Source organism: Anabrus simplex, chromosome 12 (assembly GCF_040414725.1).
Source record: "Anabrus simplex isolate iqAnaSimp1 chromosome 12, ASM4041472v1, whole genome shotgun sequence".
Taxonomy (NCBI): domain Eukaryota; kingdom Metazoa; phylum Arthropoda; class Insecta; order Orthoptera; family Tettigoniidae; genus Anabrus; species Anabrus simplex.
Window position 1 is genome coordinate 58,004,926 of NC_090276.1, and position 23,149 is coordinate 58,028,074.

The following is a 23,149-nucleotide window of genomic DNA, read 5'->3' on the forward strand; positions in this document are numbered from 1 at the left end:
ATGAGTGAGACAAAATGGAAGGGGAAAGGTCGAAAAGAATTGAAGAAAGAGTATAGATTATATTGGAGTGGAGGAAAGATGGCAACAAATGGTGTTGGTGTTATATTGAGAGAAGACTTAGCGCAATATGTGGACAAAATTGACTAGATCAGTGACAGGATAATTGAAGTTAGACTTGGACTTGAGACTGGAATCAAGGATTTTATACAGGTTTACGCATCCCAATTGGGGAATGCAGATGAATGTTTAGAAGAGTTTCTAGAAGAACTGGAAAGTTGTACTGAAGACAAAGAAGTTATAATAATGGGAGACATGAATGCACATATTGGAACAGACAGACAGGACAAAGAAGAGATAATTGGCCCCTATAGTTATGGAAACCAAGATGAAGAAGGAGATTTGGTAACAGATTTTTGTAGAAGGAATGGATTAATTGTTGGCAATACATGGTTTAGAAAAAAAAAAAAAACTCACAAAAATAACTAGATATGATTGCGGAGATAGAAAGACAAAGACAATGATTGATCTTATTCTGGTGGAGAAGGAGAAACGTAGACAACTGGAAGATGTGACAGAAATGCCAAGAGCAGATTTCAAAGGAGACCATAAAGTAGTGGTAGCCAAATTAAGACTTGGTAAAATAACAAAGTTAATTAGAAAAAAGGGAAAGAAAAATAAAGGGATGGAAGTTAAGAGAGAAAGAAATAAGGGAAAAGTTTCAAGAGGATCTGAAGAAAGAAATTCCCAAAGATGATGTGAACATTAAGGAAGAGGAATGGACATGTTTCAGAAACGGTTTTGTAAAGTGTGCAGTAAACATCCGTGGAAGACTGTCAGGGAGGAAAAGGAAAAGGAGACTCCTTGGTGGAACAGCAGAGTAAAGGAAGCAGTTAAAGAGAAACAAATGGCTTGGGGGAAGTGGATAGGCAGCAATAGTACAGAGAAATGGCAGAAATATAAAGAAGCCAAAAAGTATGTAAGAAAATAGTACAAGAAGAGAAATGGAAGAGCTGGGAAAGTTTCACAGAAACATTACAGGAGGATATAAAGGGAAGTAAAAAGGTTTTGTATGATTTGGTGAAGAACAGTTTACGAAATAGGGAAGGTACAAAAAAAATTAAAACTGAAACAGGGCAGATATTGAAGCAAAGAGATGACATACTAAAAAGATGGGAAGAATACTTCTCAGAATTGCTAATTATTAAATACAGTGAACTGGTAGATGAGAAGAAGCAAGAAGAAACAATGGGGACGGAAGAAGAACAAGAAAAAGAGATATCAATGTTAGAAATAGAGGAAGCCATATAAAAGATGAAGAGCGGTAAAGCAGCAGGAGTGGATGAGGTAACTACAGAAATGATAAAAGCAGCAGGACCAATAGGGCTACAGTGGCTCTATTAATCGGGGTTTAATTTTCCTGATATTTAAAAAAGGTGATAAAAAGGAATGCAATAACTACAGAGGGATCACCCTTATTGCTCATGTAGCTAAGATATTTGAGAGAGTATTGGAAAGAAGACTGAGGAGGAAGCTAGATGGAGAAATGGAAGAAGAACAGTATGGTTTTAGGAAAGACAGATCAACGTTTGACCTGATCTTTACATTGAGACATATGATGAAGAAATGATGGGAGTTTGGAAAAGACATAGTGATGACATTTATTGATACTGAGAAGGCTTATGACAGTGTGCCCAGACAGTTGGTATGGGACACATTAAGGAAAAAAACAAGTTAACAGAGTGGAAGTACAAATGATAAAAGCTATGTACAAACATTGTGTTAGTAGTGTGAAGATTAGTATAGGTAAAACAAAATGGTTTAAAGTTGAAACTGGTCTCCGACAGTGAAGTCTACTATCCCCCATACTATTCATCATAGTTATGGATGAAATTCATAAGAACATTAAAGATATTGGGAAGACAGGCAACAAAAGCCATGTTGTTTACAGATGATATGGGGTGAGGATGAAACGGAAGTGCAAAAACAAGTAAATCTATGGAATCAAGAGATAGAAGAATTTGGGATGAAAGTAAGCCCAGAGAAAAGTAAAACAATAGTGATGTCAAGGGGGAGGGAGGAAGGAAGGAAGAGGAAAGATAAAACTGAATGGTAAAATTATGGAAGTGGTTAAAAGTTGTGTGATCGCAGAAGGTGGAAAGATAACCAAGGAAATTGGGAAAAGAATACAACAAGCAAACAGCTTCTACCAGAGTGTAAGGGTTATTTTGTGGAACCAAGATGTAACGAAGAAATGAGAGAAAGTATTATGTTCAACCTAGTATGAACCCATACTAACCTATGCAGCTGGACCATGGACTACAACAAAACGAGAGGAGAGTAGAATACAGGCAGCGGAGATGAAATTCCTAAGAGGTATCGAGGGCAAGACCAGAAAGGACAGAATTAGAAATGAAGAGATAAGGAAAAGGACAGGAATGCTGAAACTTCAAGACAGGACAGAAACAAGAAAGCTAAAGTGATATGGGCATATGATGAGAATGGGAGAAGAGAGAGTGCCAAAAAAAAGCTTGTTCAGAGAAGTTAACAGGAAAGAGACCACGAGGAAGACTCCGAAAGAGGTAGACAGATTCAGTGTGGGAGTGCATAGAGAAGTGGGGAGGAAAACCAGAAGATGTATTTAAAAAAGGAGATGAGTGGTGGAGAGATAGGCAGCGATGGAGGTCCTTGATTGAAGCTGGAAACAGGAAATGAAGATGATGATGATGATGAAGAATCCACGCCAACCCAACATCATTATAAGTAACATTGGATTGAACCAATATAATCAAGTTTTAAAGTGTGATAATCATGTCAAAGATGTTTTTATAAAATGTATAGTAACATGTAACCATAACTTATTAGACAGAGCAATTCATGTTAGCCCAAGCCTAGGATCCTAGTAATTTTGATCTTGGATATTAGAAACAGCAGCTGAAGATGCCTAAAAGATAGGCGAAACATGTCCCATTTAAGACATGGTTATTTATGTAAATTAATAAAAAACATACTAAGTATTGAAAAGGTGGACCCTCAAGAAACATTCTTTCAGAAATTAATCATAGTCACCAGGTAGATCCGTGGTGTTCCTCACACTGTAGTATAAATCACTGGCCACTTATACTCATCGTGTTCCTCATACAGTGGTACTACTCATAGGTAATGCAAACCCATTCTGAACATGGAGGAACCAATACATTCGAGCGCAGTGCTCCACACCTTCTCACACTGGACACTAGTCTGTGCAACTGAGTACCTGCTCCCCCACCTCGGTGGGAAGCACACGATGGTACTATTCACAGGCAACCCGTGGTGTTCCTCATATAATGGTACCGCTCCTAGGTAAGGTAGACCCATCATGTTCCTCACATGATGGTACTAATCTCAAGTAGTCTCATGGTTCTAAGTCAATCATCCCTTGGTCGCCCCTTTCAGTCGGTTCCTACAACAGGCAGGGGATACCGTGCGTGTATTCTTCGACTGTGTCCCTCATCCACAGGGGGTAGACATTTAGTACATTCACAGAGGCTTGCAAACTGAACGCTGAAAGGCATAGCAGTCTATAATGAATATGTATGTATTTTTTTTTGGAAAGTTGAGGTTTTTCTTTTTTTTAATGCTATTTGTTCGGGGTGTCATCCTATAGAGATCTTTTTCCCCTACTTGCACCATATGATATGAACCTGTGTGCAATTGGAATTGCGTAAGTGTTGAATGTGAGGAAAGGAACGTTGAGGATGACACAAACACCCAGTCCCCAGGCCAGGGATATTAATCATTTACAATTAAAAACCCCTGACCCGGCTGGGAATCGAACCCGGGGCCGCCGGGTGATAGGCGGACGCGTTGCCCCCTACACCGCGGGGCCGGACAAAGTTGAGGTTACTTTGTGACATTAGTAACATAACTTTGAAGTTCTTCAAGCTGTCAAATATTAATTATAACACCTATAACATACCCATAAAGAAACACACTATTAAACAAACAATGTAGGGGCGGGCAGCTGTGAGCTTGCATTCGGGAGATAGTGGGTTCGAACCCCACTTTGGCAGCCCTGAAAGTGGTTTTCCATGTTTGACTAATTAATTAATGACACGTCCGCTTCCTTCCCACTCCTAGCCCTTTCCAATCCCATTGTCACCATAAGACCTATCTGTGTCGATGCGACGTAAAGAAAATTGTAAAAAAAAAAAAAAATAATAACTATCTACTTCTAATCCTGTCTTTGCAGAACTTCTTCAGTTTACTCCTAGCAATTTTATGTCATCCTTACTTGACTTCCAGCAACCTGTACCCTCATCACCACTAGGTAGCCCAACAACGATCATGATATCGACAGTAGAGTAAATCTACAAGCCTTTTGCTTGAAAGAAACATGTGCTAGGTATCACCCACCCCCTCACACCTTGCCACGCCTCTCTCTCCTTGCTTCGCCCCTTCCTTTTCCTTTGAATCTTACAACGTTAGTATGAGACACACAACAATAGGCCACGCACCACATGCCGCAACGAGAGGTAAGTCTCATATAACCTATGCCGTTTGACTAACACACACTCCTTCAGTTCATTAATTTTATCTATAATTTATTCAGGTTAACTTCATAGACACCGCAATGAATTGCGAATTTATACCAGCCACAAATTAAGAATGTATCAGTTTGAACCATATCTTCGTGTGCCGTCCTGACAATGTCCAACAACATTTCAGCATCATTTTAACAAGCACTACGGGAACATTTCATTTTATTTATTTTGGTTGATGTGGAAACACCATCTAGCAGCTCTGCATCAGCTGTTGATTATTTACAGTGGCATCCAGTGGCTTGCGTACTGATAATACCACTCAAGCAGATTCTGACTGCAGAATCAACATTTACCAGTTCCTGTTTTGCAATTGAAATTGTAATGATTAGCAGTGATGGAACTAACAATTCTATGAACATTAATGCAAGAAAGAATTTGGATGATGAGCATACTCCAGACACTATGAATTTAGAGCCTAATTTATTTTTCAAATTTTACACATAGTTTATCCCAGATTTTTAATGTCAATAGTGTGTTTGTACATTTGTTTTTATGTTAATTGTGTGTTTGTACATTTGTTTAGTTATTAGATGTATCACATTAAGGCTGATGATGGCCATCCAAGGCCAAAAATATTGCATATTATAGTATTGAAAAGGTGGACCATTACAACATTAATTTTATAATTATTAATGTGTTAGGTATTCCAAACAAACGATTTTACTCACCTCAGGTAGTTTCTCTCCAGGTGTGATGTGCATCCCTCCCACTTCAATGGTGTTAGGAGTGAAAGGTCGAGGGTAGCTGAGACTAAAGTGCGTGTTCAGCAGCACGAGGGAAGCATTCTTTTCCATTTCCTGTATCGGCGGTATGGATGGGTCCTTGAAATATTTCTTTACCAGTTCCTGCTGTTTCGGAAGGAAGTAGAACTCTCGAAGCAAATGATTGACAAATGTCACACCAAAATTAGCAAATCTCTGTAGAAACGACATTTTGGGTTTGTATCCCAGCATGAGGTCTGGAATGTACGAAGATGTGTGCGGGTTACCAACTCCATCTCCCATCCACAGCCCAATGGTGTTGGGACTTATATGAATGAGAGGAGCTTTGTATCTGTGTACAAAACCATAGAAACACTCACTAAGGCATGGCGCCAAAATGACGAGGTCAAACTGCGACACTTTATCTTCTATTAAACTTTGTACATTGGGATGTTTCAGCGCTCGTTCACAGATTTGGAGGCCTACGTCCCACATCATTGTAAATATGCGGAGAGTAAACTTCTCTTCGTTCATGGTGAACAAGTTTGGCATTACTGAAACAAGGAAAAGGACTAGCTTACAATTCTTATTTAGGTTTTAGTGAAGCATTTTGAGGTTAAGAAAAAAGCAATTTGTTTAATATATTGGTGAGAGATATGATGATGCTTGTTGTTTTAAGGGGCCTAACATCAAAGGTCATCGGCCCAGTGAGAGATAAAAGTCATTTACAGTACGTACAGAGAGATAGGGTCATGTCATCATCATCAAATCTCCTTTTCAGCTGACACCAGGTGGGGGCAAATAAGTTAACAGTTATAAAATAAATAAAATTGTATGAACATGTGAAGTTCATACATGATTATTACACTGAGATTATGATGATGACTGTTGTTTAAAGGGGCCTAATATCTAGGTCATTGGTCCCTAACAGTACGAAATTAGACAAAATATAATGACAATTTAAAACTCCATAACTCATCCACTGACCAGAATTCAAAACGTGACGATGAAGAATGAATGGATGAATATGACTTTAAAATAATCAGCGGATCTGACTCACAATATTGAAAGTTAAAAATAATTCCAAAAGTAATACACTGACTAGAATAAAAAAATAAAAAAAGACAATGAACGATGATTATGAACTTAAAACAATGCAAACCTATGATGTTCCTCACATAGGTGTAATAACTACAGGGACTTGTACTATCCCATGGTGTTCCTCACGTAATGGGTACTAGTCATAGGCAGCACAGACCCACGGTCTCGCTCATGTAATGGTACTAATCACAGGCAACACCCAGACCCGTGGTGTTTCTCACAATGAGCACAGGCAATGTAAGCCCATGGTGTTCTGCAAATAGTAGTACTAATCATGGGTACACCGAGCTCGATAGCTGCAGTCGCTTAAGTGCGGCCAGTATCCAGTATTCGGGAGATAGTGGGTTCGAACCCCACTGTCGGCAGCCCTGAAAATGGTTTTCCGTGGTTTCCCATGTTCACACGAGGCAAATGCTGGGGCTGTACCTTAATTAAGGCCACAGCCCTTTCCTGCTCCATCATCGCCATAAGACCTATCTGTGTCGGTGCGACGTAAAGTAACATGTAAAAAAAAAAAAAAATCGTGGGTACTGTAAATCCATACTGATTTACCCACTGTTACTACTAATCACAAACCTATTGTGTACCTAACACAGTGGTGCTACTCCCAAGTAAAGGCAACCCGGGGTGTTCCCCGCGTGATGGTACTAATTACAAGTAGTCTCATGGTTCTAATTCAATCATTCCTTAGCCACTCCTTTTAGTCGCCTCTTACGACAGGCAAGGGATACCATGGGTATATTTTTCGTCTGTGTACCCCACCCACAGGGGGTTATTATAATGTGAAGAAACACTTATCCATGGGTATGGGGAGTAAGAGAATGAGGCAGACGTGCACTGCTAAAACCCAAGTTTTCACACCATCCCTGAAGGGGACGATGGGCCTCTTAGGTTACTAGCTCTGTCTCTGAGGCCAGGGAGATGTGCTTTGAGGAGGAGGTGAGGTGAGTGTGGCTGTGGCCTACAACAGGTAGTGTCCTGGCATTTGCTTTAGTGCTGGAGAATAATAATACGCCATAATGTAGCCAGATTAATGATAGCTAATGCTTTGAGAGGACAAGGTTATAATGTCTATAAAGAAGTACACAGTACACAGTCTCTCCAACAGAAGAAGCAACCAACGCATTGGCATTATTGCTTTTAAGCCATCCTGTTCTAAAGGTTTCATCATTGATCCAACAATTGGATTTGAGACCAACAAAAACCAGACAGAAGAGGTCGATGCGGGGGAAAAAAGAAGAATTTATGAAGAAACAGTGGACTTCTATAAGCAAAAGAATGAGCTCTCGTCCATCTTTGCAATCGGCTTGATGTTAGGTGCTCAAGGAAACATACCTAAATTTTTTGTCAACTTCTGCACTACCTTTGGGCTGAATAGAAATTTCATCTATAACATCGCCATTACTACTCTCAAAAAATCCATCATGATCTTCAAGAACCATGCTTGCAGACCTCAAATAAATGTTTGACATGCCTCACATTTTGCCTACACTTAACCCTCATACAATCTCATGTATCTACTGTATCTATATCCATTATTATTGTTGAAGTACTCTTTGTCTTTGGACAACCTGCAGCTGTTGCAGGAAGATTGTATTAAAAAAAAAAAAAAATGGAAAACCATTCTCAGGACAGCTGACAGTGGGGACTAGCACCTCCACCTCCTGAATGTAGAGCTGAAGCCTATTCTACTTGGTACAGACCTGTGACCTCTGGCTGAAATGTTAGGGATAAATGAGAACCCACACGTGCAGCTTATCCAGGACCTGCTAGCACCAGAATCACCTTCCTGTCGCTCCCAAGCCACATGGGTGTAGAGGGAAATGAGTTAGCTGATAGGGCTGCCAAGGAGGCGGTCACACTGCCCCCGATGCCTTACGAGGATCCAGCCAGTGATATTCACGCTCAGCTGAGACTTTTGGTTATGTCCCACTGAGAGCTGGAGTGGCAGGCCACCCCTCTTCCAAATAAGCTGAGAATGATAAAAGGAACCATGAAGTTATAGGAAGACTTCGCTTTGGGTTTCTCAGACAGAAACAGTGGTATTTTGTCATCTTTCGATCGACCACTGTCGTAGCAACGCACTCCTACTTAATGAACAGAGAAGTGCCCTCGGTGTGTACTTGCGACAGTCATCTTACCGGGGTACACATCCTTACAGAGCGCGTGGACCTGAATGATCTGCGCTGTAGTCTAACCATTTCCCTTTTTCTACGAGATGACCAGCAGTCAGCAGACCTTGTCATCCATTTTATGAGGGATAGTGGCCTATTTAAAAATGAATTTTCTATTAGTTTTTAACTTTTATTTTATCGTTCTTCTTCTTCTTGTACCACATCCTCATTGGATGTCAGCTGTCATCAGGGCGATCTGGTTCTTATTCTCAGCAACTCGGAAAAGACTGGGGATACTGAGCCCATACCATTCTCATAGATTCCATAGCCAAGATGTTCTCCTTCTTCCCCTACTTCTCCTTCCTTCAATTTTACCTTGTAAGATAAGTTGAAGGAGTATACATTTATCATTTCGAATGATATGGCCAAAGTACTCTAGTTTCCTCTTTCTGATGTTGCGCATGACCTATAGCTCTTTGTTCAGGTGTTGGAGTACTTCAGTGTTATGTATTCTGTCAACCCGTAATATTCTGAGTAGGCATCGGTAGCACCACATTTCAAAAGATTGAAGTTCTTTCGTGGTGTTCTCTGTTAGGGCCCAAGTCTGGGCACAATGAAATAAGACAGAAAATACATAATACACCAAAGTAAACAGAGATGGACATTGATTTTAAAGTCCCTGTTACAGAGAAGTTTGCTCATTCTCTTGAATGCAGTCCTTGTCTGTTCAATCCGGGACCTAATTAAAACAGCATTATTCCAGCTGTGATCTAGTACACTGCCGAGATACTTAAAGCCCTCGAACTGCTCCAGTGATAGGCCAGCTACTGTCAAGTTAGCAGGTTGAATGACATGTTTGTTTATGACCATTACTTTGGTCTTTTTCGCATTTAAATACAGACCTGCTGCAGCATTGTGTTCAACCACAGTTTAGTAATGTCTCTGTTAGGGTCCAAGTCTTGGCACCATAAAATAAGACAGAAAATACATAACACGGAAGTAAACAGAGATGGACATTGATCTTAAAGTCCCTTCAGCACTTGTTGTAAGCAGAACAGTATCATCTGCATATCGCAGATTATTTATTGTGATCCTATTAACAACGATGTCCTCCTGTTTTCCCTCTAGTGCTTCAGAAAATACAACTTCAGAGTAAATATTGAAGAGAAGTGGAGATAGAAAACAGCCTTGCTTACCTCCTTGCTTTATTTCAACAGCACAGGTGTTTCTTGTATGTTCAGTCTTCAGCCCTAAGGCTGGTTGGATCCTCAACATCTCTGCCATCAGCTGTCATAGATGGCTTAGGCAACACTGAAGAGGCGTACTAGGGAAATGAGGAGTGAGATAGTTTCCCCGTTGTTTTCCTCACCGCATCAGAAGTTGCTATTACACATCAGTCTGCCAAGCCCGCTGAAATGCATGCACCAACCGACCCTATGACAACTTTTTCACACCATTCATAACAGGGACTGGCTGCAGAAGGAATAGCATTACTAGCATCACTCATACCTCGGTCACTTTCATACTGTCAAAGCCAAAGATAAGACAGAGACAGATCAATGAAAGTAACAAAATTGCTCTAGCCCATGTCAGAAGACATAGTGCACTGTAAACACTAGGTCCTGCCAGCAAAGGCATTTCTTAATCAATAAAACAAGCATATCCCTTTCAGACCCAAGACTGAGCGGAGAGAGTTTCTTTTTTTGCAATTTTCGTTGTTTAATACCTCGATTGAACACAGAAACATAAAAAAATTGTTGCAGCAAAAAAATCTTATTCCATTGTTGTTTTTTATGACCCACACATTTGTGTGGGCTGGGTCTATACTCAGTCGTTTTAGTGGAGCACTAGTAAAGTTTGTAAAGTTCCCTTTATATTTATTAATATCAATATAGCAATGAATTTTTTTTCTAGAAGGAGATTGAAGGTAAATATAATATACACGTCCTATCACATCAAATTTGTTTATTTATTTATATAATATACACAATACAATCAGTGAGAAATTGTCCCAAATTTTGAAGAAAATAATAAATAATTGTGAAAAATGCTTACGCTTACTATATCATTTCTTGTGGAATTCACTGAAACACTTATTCTTACTTGTTAGACAAAGGTAAATGTTACACTTAGTACATCAAACTCTGGTTCGTCTGGATCAGCTGTTCATGCGACTCATGCCCGCCGTCGGCAGTTCATCAACAGCTGGCCAGTGCTTAAAACCTTCGAGCCTTTTGTCCACACATGGGAGTGGTGCACACATCTTCTTGTTGGTGGATCTCTTTCTTGTTCTTCCTCCTCTTGAAAGGGCACTAAGTCTGTTGATGCAATAAGTATTTCAGCAAAGGCTAATTGAAACTTCATTAGATCAAGAATGTTTTTCTTCTCAACTCCATTGCATACAGCATCTTTCCTGTACTCCATCCACGCATTAACGGTCGCCAGACCAATAAGGCGAATAGTGGTTTTCAGTGTCCACTTCTTTGTTTTAAAGAAAGTTCAGGTAATCTTCCAACACCTGATTGCAGGTATCGACACCGCCCATCTTTTCATTATATTTTTTGTGTGTTTGGAATTGGTACTTTAATGTACTTCTTTTCCTTTTTGTCTCATCTCTCTACTTCATGAAGAGGGGTTTCTCCATGTAAATTTGAGGCCATGGTCAACCACTTTCGAGTCCTTCCATCAAATTAAACACATTCCATCATCTGATCGGCATACCTCCTCAACTTCACCTTTTACCATCTTTTGGTCGGGTTTAAATATTTTATTTTTCACTCTTTTCATCATAATAGTGCCACTTCCATAGATTTATTTCTCACATAGGGCATCAAGAAGGTGTATAGTTGTGAAATGTCTGTCAAAATAAATTTTTGACCTGTACATTGGGTTCTTGATAGATGAAGAACAATATATTTCTGAAATTTAAAGGTTATGTTAAAACAAAACTATGGTGTATGTTAAATAATTGCTGTAAACATAGCAGTTATTTAATTACACTGTAATCTGTATTCATACATTAAGGAAATAATACCATATATTCCTTTTCGTGGGCCATTTGTTAGTTGAGTTATAAGAATAAGGTTAGCACACTTCAGTCCCAGCCCACACAAACGTGTGGGTAACATTTTGTGAAGCTCTACAGGAAAATAAACAAATTATAATTGCCGTATCTATGCATCAAAAATACTAATATGGTATTAGTTTTCATATTATGCAGTTTGATATCAATATCTAACCAAATAAGGTAGTTATAAACAGACTTACCTGATAATGCACTGGTTGCCATGATGACCGCCAAAACCAGAAGAATCAACGTACTTCACAGGTCTTCCACAGGAGCACAGCACCAATTAATGCATATCAAAGAGTTTGCACAAACCTATGCTTTAAAACTAAACTGTTCAGAATGCTCTCGGTCACTGCAATGAATTGTACCAACTGGGTCTGAAAGGGATATGCATCCACAGACATATCTATGCATCTTTGTGGCAAAACCTGCATCCCCAGCAATGTCTCTCTGGTGCCAAAGGCATTATGGAAACCAAACTGGGTGCTACCTATGTAGGATTCACATTTGCTGTATATTCTTGCATGTATTACTTTTAGGAAGATTTTGAGAACATGGCTCATTGGGCTTATGATTCTGTAGCCATTGTTTTCTTTGGAATAGGGATGAAACTTGATGTCAACCAGTCAGAAGGGATTGATCCACTGATGTACGCGAGACTGAATAGCTCTTTATAATTATAAGCTATAAATTTCATTTTTGTTCCGTATTGAAGTGCAGTATTGAAAAGGTGGGCGCTCTTGTCAATTTATTTCTTATACTGATTAGCTATATCAGGATAATTTCATTGTTAACTATTTTTATTCTAATTAGTCTGTATTTGTGTATTTTAATGTGTATTTTCAACTTTTAATTTGAATGAAATATATAATTTCACTTCAAAGGCAATGCCTTATTTCATAATATTACACTTTAATATATTTTTTAATGAATTTGATAAGAAAATGAGGCACTGAGGATGAGATCCACTGAAAGTCCACAACCTGTTTCCAGTCATTTGACTAGGTCAGGAATGGAATGAATGAAACCCCCCATCTAGTGGCAAGAATAGGAATTGTGCCAGCTGCCGAAGCCTGTCGTACTCCTCTGGGGTAATGATTAATGATTGGCAGATGAAATAAAATGATTTGGAGTGTGTTGCTGGAATGAAAGATAACAGGGAAAACCGGAGTACCCGGAGAAAAACCTCGCTTTGTCCAGCACAAATCTCATATGGAGTGACTGGGATTTGAACCACGGAATCCAGTGATGAGAGGCCAGCTTGCTGCCATCTATGGCTATTATTACACTAAGTTTCATCTCGTACCATTAGAGACCAATGACCTAGATGTTATGCACTTTTAAACAACAAGCATAAGCATCATCATCATCATCATAATCAGGAATAAGTGGTATGGCAAGATTAAAAAGGCTGACTCCTTATGATGGGAAAAGGCAAGGGAGAAAGAAGATGAAGAAGACATTCCAGAGTAAACGATTTCGAGATCCTAGTTCTGACAAGAAGGAAGCTTTATGACACCTAGGCAGCTGTCTGTGTCTGTAAATGAAAGTTGATTTTATAATAATTATGCTTTCCATATTATCTCAATTGGACAATCAACTGGCCAGGAAAGGGGCAAAAACACATTTTGTAGGCTCAGAACCTGTGTGCGGGATTTCCTATGGACAAACCCGACACTACATAGGAAAATAGGTACAAAAGAAACAAATGGAGAACTGGAAAAATACTCCAGGATGCAGGCTTGCAAAGGAACTGATAAAAGGACCAAACAAGAAGCATACTAAAGAACTGTTGAAATTCAGCAGAGAAAATATAAGATGGGTAGTAGGACTGTTAACAGGACACTGCCATCTGAAAAAACACCTACATAGAATTGGAGAAATAAGAGACATTATGTATGAAATGCAATGAAGCAGAGGAATCAGCTGAATACATACTTTTCGAATGTGAGGCGCTGGGTAGAATCAGACTCTCCACTCTAGGACTACCAGGTGAAGAAAGAGAAAAAATCCAAGAAGACCCAATAAGAACAACCTGCAGCTTTGTGAAGGAAGCAGGTATATCTAGATGGGAATGAAGGAAAACATGGTAGCAGAAGATCTTAGAGATCGATGCTAATTAGGAACTAATATTTAGACGCCCCATGAAGAAAAGAAGAAGATCTCAGTTGGAACATAAAAATCTGTCCACATTTACGAAGTGCCCGTATCTTTGAAGTACTTGCAATGAGAAGTTTCAATGTACCATATTTACTTGTGTATTCCCCCACCCCCCCCTCGCGTAATTTTCCCTCCGTGATTTTTAGGACGAAAATTTGGAAAAAGATTAATCGCATATTTCACCCCTGTTTTATCTACGGTTTCCACTAGTTGCAAACCATGGACTTATCTCGTCTTTATGATTCATATATATATGCGAACCATGTGACCTTGCCGCGGTGGGGAGGCTTGCGTGTCCCAATGATGCAGATAGCCGAGCCGCAGGTGCAACCATATCGGATGGGTATCTGTTGAGAGACCAGACTAACGAATGGTTCATCGAAAGGGCGGTAGCAGCCTTTCGGTAGTTGCAAGGGCGGCAGTCTGGATGATTGACTGATACGGCCTTGTAATAATACTCAACATGGCTTAGCTGTGTTGATACTGCTACACGGCTGAAAGCAACGGGAAACTACAGTCGTAACTACCTCCCGAGGACATGCAGCTCTCTCTGTATGAATGATGTACTGATGATGGCTTCCTCCCGGGTAAAATATTCCGGAGGTAAACTAGTCCCCCATTCGGATCTCCGGGTGGGGACTACACGAGAGGGGGCGATCATCAGGAAGATGGATACTGACATTCTGCGAGTCGGAGCGTGGAATGTTAGAAGTTTGAATAGTTGTGGTAGGTTAGAGAACCTGAAAAGGGAGATGGATAGGCTAAAGTTAGATGTAGTTGGCATAAATGAAGTACGTTGGCAGGAAGAACAAGATTTTTGGTCAGGCGACTACCGAATTATCAACACAAAATCAAACAGAGGAAATGCAGGAGTTGGTTTAATAATGAATAAGAAAATAGGGCAGCGGGTAAGCTACTACGACCAGCATAGTGAAAGAATTCTTGTCGTCAAGATAGACACCAAACCAATGCCCACCACAATAGTGCAGGTCTATATGCCTACTAGTTCAGCAGATGATGAAGAAATCGAAAGAATATATGAGGAGATAGAAGATTTAATACAATATGTAAAAGGTGACGAGAATCTAATTGTGATGGGAGACTGGAATGCAGTGGTAGGCCAAGGAAGAGAAGGTAGTACAGTAGGAGAATTTGGATTGGGACGAAGGAACGAAAGAGGAAGTCGTCTGGTTGAATTCTGCACTGATCATAATTTAGTCCTTGCCAATACTTGGTTCAAACACCACAAACGACGGCTGTATACGTGGACGAGACCTGGAGACACTGGAAGGTATCAAATAGACTTCATTATGATTAGGCAGAGATTCAGAAACCAGGTGTTGGATTGCAAAACTTTCCCAGGAGCAGACGTGGACTCTGACCACAACTTGTTGGTCATGAAATGCCATCTGAAGTTGAAGAAATTGAAGAAAGGAAAGAATGCAAAAAGATGGGATCTAGACAAGTTGAAAGAAAAGAATGTGAGGGATTGTTTCAAGGAACATGTTGCACAAGGACTAAATGAAAAGGCTGAAGGAAACACTATAGAGGAAGAGTGGAGAGTCATGAAAAATGAAGTCAGTAGGGCTGCTGAAGAAATGTTAGGAAGGAAGAAAAGATCAACTAAGAATCAGTGGATAACTCAGGAGATACTAGACCTGATTGATGAATGACGAAAATACAAGAATGCTAGAAATGAAGAGGGCAGAAAAGAATATAGGCGATTAAAGAATGAAGTGGATAGAAAGTGCAAGGCAGCTAAGGAAGAATGGCTGAAGGAGAAGTGCAAGGATGTCGAAGGCTGTATGGTCCTGGGAAAGGTAGATGCTGCATACAGGAAAATCAAGGAAACCTTTGGAGAAAGGAAATCTATGTGTATGAATATTAAGAGCTCAGATGGAAAACCACTCGTAGGGAAAGAAGACAAAGCAGAAAGATGGCAGGAGCATATCCAACAGTTGTATCAACGTAAAGATGTAGATAATTTGGTTCTGGAACATGAAGAGGCTGTTGATGCTGATGAAAAGGGAGACCCAATTTTGAGGTCAGAGTTTGACAGAGCTGTGAGTGACCTCAATAGGAACAAGGCACCTGGAATTGATGACATTCCCTCTGAATTACTGACTGCCTTAGGAGAAACCAGCATGGCAAGGTTATTTCATTTAGTATGCAAGATGTATGAGACAGGAGAAGTCCCATCCGTTTTTCAGCAGAATGTTGTTATACCTATTCCCAAGAAAGCCGGTGCTGACAGGTGTGAAAACTACCGCACCATTAGTTTAGTATCTCATGCCTGCAAAATTTTAACACGTATTATTTACAGAAGAATGGAAAAACAAGTTGAAGCTGAGTTGGGAGAAGATCAATTTGGCTTCAGAAGAAATGTAGGAACACGTGAAGCTATCCTGACTTTACGTCTGATCTTAGAGGATCGAATCAAGAAGGACAAGCCCACGTACATGGCATTTGTAGATCTAGAAAAGGCATTCGATAATGTTGATTGGACCAAGCTATTTATGATTCTGAAGATGATAGGGATCAGATACCGAGAACGAAGAATTATCTACAACCTGTATAAAAATCAGTCTGCAGTGATAAGAATCGAGGGCTTTGAAAAAGAAGCAGCAATCCAGAAAGGAGTGAGGCAAGGCTGCAGTTTGTCCCCTCTCCTTTTCAATGTTTACACAGAACAGGCAGTAAAGGAAATCAAAGAGAAATTTGGAAAGGGAATCACTGTCCAAGGAGAGGAAATCAAAACCTTGAGATTTGCCGATGATATTGTTATTTTATCTGAGACTGCAGAAGATCTCGAGAAGTTGCTGAATGGTATGGATGAAGTCTTGGGTAAGGAGTACAAGATGAAAATAAATAAGTCCAAAACAAAAGTAATGGAGTGCAGTCGAACGAAGGCAGGTGATGCAGAAAATATTAGATTAGGAAATGAAGTCTTAAAGGAAGTAGATGAATATTGTTACTTGGGTAGTAAAATAACTAACGATGGCAGAAGTAAGGAGGACATAAAATGCAGACTAGCACAAGCAAGGAAGAGCTTTCTTAAGAAAAGAAATTTGGTCACTTCAAACATTGATATCGGAATTAGAAAGATGTTTTTGAAGACTTTCGTGTGGAGCGTGGCATTGTATGGAAGTGAAACATGGACGATAACTGGCTCAGAAAGAAAGAGAATAGAAGCTTTTGAAATGTGGTGTTACAGAAGAATGCTGAAGGTGAGATGGATAGATCGAATCACGAATGAAGAGATACTGAATCGAATTGGTGAGAGGAGATCGATTTGGCTAAATTTGACGAGAAGAAGAGATAGAATGATAGGACACATCTTAAGACACCCAGGACTTGTTCAGTTGGTTTTTGAAGGAAGTGTAGGGGGTAAGAACGGTAGGGGTAGACCAAGATATGAATATGACAAGCAGATTAGAGCAGATGTAGGATGCAATAGTTACGTAGAAATGAAAAGGTTAGCACAGTATAGGGTGGCATGAAGGGCTGCATCAAACCAGTCTATGGACTGATGACTCAAACAACAACATATATAAAATATTTTATTTTATTACCACCTATGCAATACATTTCAAAATGTTAACATATATAAGTTAAAACATTGTTAAAATATAAGTTGAGACATGTTTTGCCCCTTCTTATGGGGCATCCTCAGTCAATATCAAAACCTCAGTTTTACCAGGTACTTGGTTAAAAATTATTCTAAAATATGTTGCAAAATGTTAAAGTGAAATTTACAGTTCATCACAAACAATGTTTCTAAATTAATTAAAACTCTAATACGATAACGAATACTTGTATAAAAATTCACTTGAAAAAGGAGGTGTCATGTGATTAAAAATGACAATACTGATGGCTTGAAGTCGTAGTCGATGTTTGATATGGATGAAGATTTACATGTTAATACAAAATGGTAGAGAAGGTAAAAAACAAATGCAATGTTAAGTACGAAATGGTGAGGAAAACCATTCCAATACTGTGCCAATGTCGTAGTATTTGACTTTGGCATGTTTTACTCAATATAGTCTATATGAAATTAGTCAACAAGTTCTAAAGTTTGTTTGTGGTTAATGTCTAACCCAGAAAAATGTTGCATTCACGTTGCAGTTCAACAGATTACTTATAGTTGCACTAATCTGTTGCAGGCCGAACTGTGTGAGTTTGCCAAAGTAACATTAGATCATCCCTCGCCATTGTGCAGTTTCTTGATTAATGGTGTAATTTGACGCGAAGAGAGCGATAATATTTATTACTACAAATTATGTTGAGTAATTAAATTGATATCTTGAAGAGGATTGTTGAATAGTCATTATTATCTTCTTCATTTGACTGATACATTTTATATTGATAGTAAGCTTCTGTTGTTGAGGAATATTGTTGATGGTTAATGGTTCAATGGGGGCTGTCAAACTGTGGTACGATATCTGGTACGTGTTAAGTTCTGAAATGAAGTACAGAACCATAATTAATTTGTTTATAAAAAGAATGAAAGAAAATCGGAGGAGGTTTTTGCCTATGCGTTGAGAGAGATGTGATGTTTGCGCTTACCTTTAATTTGTTGGACTGTTGACTTGTTGCGTGGGAAGTTTTAGGAACACTGGTGGTCACTAATGTTTTGCTCCTCGTATTGTACGTATGTCGTCTTGGTGGAGGGGAGTGGACCACAGAAGGTGGGGTTATGGGCTTATGATTGGCGCATGGGAAGGAGTTGTGTACATTGGGAGAGGAAGAGGGGCGTGATGTGTTCATCGGCTTGTGGTTGGCGCATGGGAGGGAGTTGTGTGCATTGGTAGGGATACTTCTTGATATTGTTTCAAAAATGTTAAAGAATTCTTTTGTCTTGGAGATTTATCTTATTGAACAAAATTACTATTTGATCATATAAAGGGCTTCTGTTATCTATTGGGTCATTTAGGTTTTTATTTGCATTGTATTTTTGGTCCAAGAAAATGTATAAATTCTCAAACTCGGTCATGAGTCTGCCTTTTATAACTCTTTTTAAAATTTGGAGATCCTGTTTGATTGTGGTAAAGCTGTGCCCTGTATCCTTCATGTGATTGCTCATTGCTGAGTATTTATTGTGTTTCTGGGCATTGAAAAGTTCAGCATATCTGATTATAAAGCTTCTTCCGGTTTGTCCTATATACGAACTGTTGCACTCGGTGCATTTTAATCTATAGATGCCGGAACCTGAGTATTTATTTTTGTCTGAATTTATTGTGTTGTGGTTAAAAAATATTTTTTAGTTTGAGTTTTGGGTTTTAAAGGCTATTTTAATTTCTTGTTTCTGTAAGGGTTTAGTTACTTGATGTATGATCGGATTGGTGTAGGTAAATGTTGCGTACTTTGATTTGTCATTTTCTATTGAGGAGAGGTTTGTGGCTAGTTTTAATTTCACTTTGTTAATTAATTTGTTTATGATTGAGGGATTGTATCCAATGAATATGGCTATTTCTTTTATTGTATTTATTTCTTTTTTTAAATTGGCGGTTGAATGGGGAATTTTTAGGGCTCTGCACACTAAACTGTAAAATGAAGCTTGTTTATGTGATTATGGGTGTAGGGAATTTTGTTTTATGGTTGTGGGGCTCAAAGAGGGTTTTCTATAAATTTGAAAATCAAACTTGTTTGAAGTTCTTGTTATTGTAATATCAAGAAAGTTAATTGAGTTATGGTCCTCATACTCTTCAGTGAATTTGATACTATTGTCTAACTTACTTAAACAACCTAGAAAGAGAAACAGTAGTTACGACACACAATTTAAATTGTCTGTAATAGAATTTGCCCGAATATAACGGCAATCTTGTGAATTTTCCGTAGCATCACCACACCTGCGTTTCTGGCCAAAACAGAAATAATCACAGTGTACCAAGAAAACAACATTTTGGGGACCAAAAACCAGGAAAAATCTAGAAATTGACGAGGAAGTTGTTTCTTAAGTAAATCAATTTGAGAAATGATGACTTTTCACCCATGAGATGCTCCAGTTAAAGGCTGAAGAAGTAGCAAAAACCTTGAAAATTCCTGACTTTAAAACAAGCAGAGGGTGGCTTTGTCAGTTCATGAAAAGAAACAATCTGTCTCTTTGAAGAATGAATGACATGGTAAGTCTATTTCTTTGAAGTGAAATACATATTAGCACAGGCAATTTTACAGACTTTACCCTAATACAGTATTCTAATTTATTTCAGGTATCTGGCTCCTATCTTCAGCAAATTCTCACGTGACATTAAAAGACAATGTTTCCATACAATTTTTGCTAGGGAACATATTATTGCCTTCGATTAAAAAAAAAAAAAAATTATACATATTTTAAATTTATTTTGTACTATTTTAGGCCTAAATAAATTTTGTTACTTAAGTAAGGTAATTATGTTTGATTTTTCATTTAGATTCACATAATTTTCCCTCCCCATTTTTGAGGTTGAAAAACAAAGTAATAAAAGGGTGGGGGTGGGGATTACATGAGTAAGTATGGTACTTACATGTTTTGAGAGAGACTCACCATTCTCCGGGAAGCTTGAATCAATTGTGATATCAGTGTAGTTGGCTATTGGAGGTTTGATAGGGAACCCACTCACAACAGTCACCTGGTGACCTCGTCGTGCAAGCTCCTTTGTAAGAGCACTGAAGGAGATCAAGTGGCTCTTGGAAGGCACAGGGGCCAGCATCAGAATTCGAGCACAATTGCCAACACTTACAGCAAGGACCACGAAGAACACCATGTCCCACAAGCACCGTGGACCTGCCATCTGCAAAATAAGAGCCTGTAGTAATAATAATCTGTAAGCAACAGAATGCATGTTCTTCATGAGAAACAATGGAAGAGTTAAAGAAAACACTATTGAGGAAAATCTTTGGAAGCACTGACAACAAAGGAAGGAGAGTTTAGACTTAGGAGAAATAAAGATCTGTACGAGGATGTGGTGTAGTGGTGAGTGCGATTAACTGCTACCCCGGGAGGCCCGGGTTTGATTCCCAGCTCTGCCACGAAACTTGAAAAGTGATATAGATGTTGATTCCCATAGGGAACCTGAAATATTTGTCCCGAATGAGTAAATTAATAATACCAATATAGTTGGTCCGTTATTGGACATTATAAATTTTCCAGCTAACTCATTCCTGGTTGCCAGCATTTCGCTCCAGTGTACTAAATCGGGCTCATCAGTTGGTAAATAGCATACCCACCAAGATGTGTGGCAAGTGCATTCCTTGGAGGCTACTGCGTAGGCTACTTGGATCCACCGGCAGTGTCAACTCACTATGACACTTGGTCTCATTTTCGAAACTTGATGCCTACCTGGCCATCTTTAGATGTGACCTATGTGGCCACATGTTTTTCATGCGAAGTTCGGCTTGATCAGTCATCAGCGACACCTCCACACAACCAACAGACTTTAAGAAGAAGTGCAGGAGAAAAACGTATTCTCAAAAACGACTAATAGCTTTAGAAAAATATTGTAAATATGCCGAAAATATAGGATGTTCTGGGTTTCCCCTCAGAATCAATGCTCTTGCTTTGCAGAAGCAATGACAGCCTGCACTTGTCTATACAGCAAAGAAGTACAAGAACAACTTGATGCAGTGAACAAGAAAACTGAAAAGCATGGTTTGAAAATCATCACAGAGAAAAGCAAGATACCAAGAGGAAGAAAGACAAGGGAAACGCATTGCAAAAATTGGTGGTCAAAGCCCTGAAATTGTTGACAGTTTCAAATACTTATGGAGTGAAATAATGCAGAATACAAGGCTGGATATGGAGATTAGCAAGAGGGTGCAACAGGGCAATGCATTCTACTAGAGTGTAAGAAACCTTGTCTGCAATAAGGAAGTGTAAAGAGATAATGTACAGAATGTATTATGCACCCATATTGACTTATGCGGCTGTGACCTGGACAATGGCAAGTAGGGAGGAGAGTAGAATTCAATGAAACACAAGTATATTGGGAAGGTGCAGTATCCAACTGATGAGTCCATGCTGCACTGGGACGAAACATTGGTAATTTTTGACAATTGAGTTTCCTGAAATTTATTTAGCTATCTCAATCGGAAGCCATATTTTTGGTCAGGAGTAAACCAAGGTGGTTTGTACATATAAAGAGGATGGAGGAGGAAAGAGATGAAGTTCAAGGGAAAGAGAGCAAGAGGAAGACCTAGAACAAGGTGGATCAATTCAATACAGAGGAGTACATGAAGAAGAAACCTGGACTGGGACACAATGATGGGAGAGAAATGGTGGAAGGTGGACAAGTGACATAAATGTTTTGACATGGCAGGAGCTGAATAAGGGGAATGATGATGATGATGATGATGATGACGATGACATGTCTATTTCTTGGCTAGTAGATTGTAATTTTTAACCTCAGCTCAGAATACCAACTGGATGGCCACCTTATTTCTTATTATTCCACTATAAATTGCAAAGAGAATAAATACTTTCTTATGCTAACATTGGATAACTAGTGATTTATCTCCAGTGTACTTGTGATACAGTGCTGCTGTCTCGGTGGGTCCTCAGTCAAACAGGATACAGATAGCAGAGATGAGGAAGGTGTGAAAGACAAACAGAAAAGACAAAAAATACAGAAGAAGAACATAGAAGAGCAATACTTGGACATCACATCATTTTAAGCTTGAGAAGTACTCTGTATTTTGTAAGAGCAGGACCACATTGATCTGACACTACTTGCATTTGCTCCACGTTCCTCTTCTTCATTCCTACTGTTAGACCTTGTCTCTTTTGACCGAGCCCGGCAACAACCTGAATTTCAAGAATCTCATAATAATGCTGTGCTCTCCGCCTGTGTGTGTGAATTACATGTTGTCATGTCGTAAACATTTCTCTCGCAAAACACAAGAATTCTTCATCTTCAGAGTATCACAATGTCTATTACATCTTATGTTATTATTAACATAACTGCTTATCTGCTAAAAAAAAAAATTGAAGAAATCCTGTTTAAGCACAAACAAAATTAATACTATTTACATTTATATAAACAATGAGTGTTTTTATACCTTTCTAATAATATCTAACAAGGAGGGGCTAGACCCTGCATCCAACCGATTTCAACGAGCTTCGATGTGCCACTTGGGGGACATTCAACAGTAACTTGTGTACAAGGGTTTAGGTCAATACACTTTTCTTTTCAAAAAAAAAAAAATAAATAAAACAAATTCAAATATCATTATGCAGGATCCGCTTCAGATCAAGGGGAGGTGATAGAACACTAAAAGGCAAACAACTCGGCCATCACTCCGTTTGACTGCAGTGTAACTCTCCAAGTACATCGCTACATCGGAATCGGGGATTTAACATTTTTTGGTTGTAGACCTGACATGTTTAAATAAAATTTGTTTGCCTTTTAAAGGTCTTTTTTACTGTGATGGCAGGCAGCCTACATGCTG

At 39.0% G+C, this 23,149-nt stretch overlaps 2 protein-coding genes across 2 annotated transcripts in view; both read right to left on the minus strand.

Annotated features, from left to right (window-relative positions):
- The window catches only part of LOC136884178 (UDP-glycosyltransferase UGT5), a 22,815-nt gene extending 17,326 nt beyond the window's left edge, over nucleotides 1-5,489 (minus strand). The window contains exon 1 of the mRNA XM_067156214.2: nucleotides 5,249-5,489. Coding sequence (XP_067012315.2) covers nucleotides 5,249-5,374 — 126 coding nt within the window. The 5' untranslated portion in view covers nucleotides 5,375-5,489. The remainder of the gene's footprint in view (nucleotides 1-5,248) is intronic.
- Nucleotides 5,476-23,149, minus strand: part of LOC136884143 (UDP-glucosyltransferase 2) — a 22,593-nt gene continuing 4,919 nt past the window's right edge. The window contains exons 2-4 of the mRNA XM_067156182.2: nucleotides 20,250-20,496; nucleotides 5,662-5,835; nucleotides 5,476-5,606 (exon numbers count right to left, since the gene is read on the minus strand). Of these exons, the coding sequence (XP_067012283.1) occupies nucleotides 5,476-5,606; nucleotides 5,662-5,835; nucleotides 20,250-20,496 (552 nt within the window). The remainder of the gene's footprint in view (nucleotides 5,607-5,661; nucleotides 5,836-20,249; nucleotides 20,497-23,149) is intronic.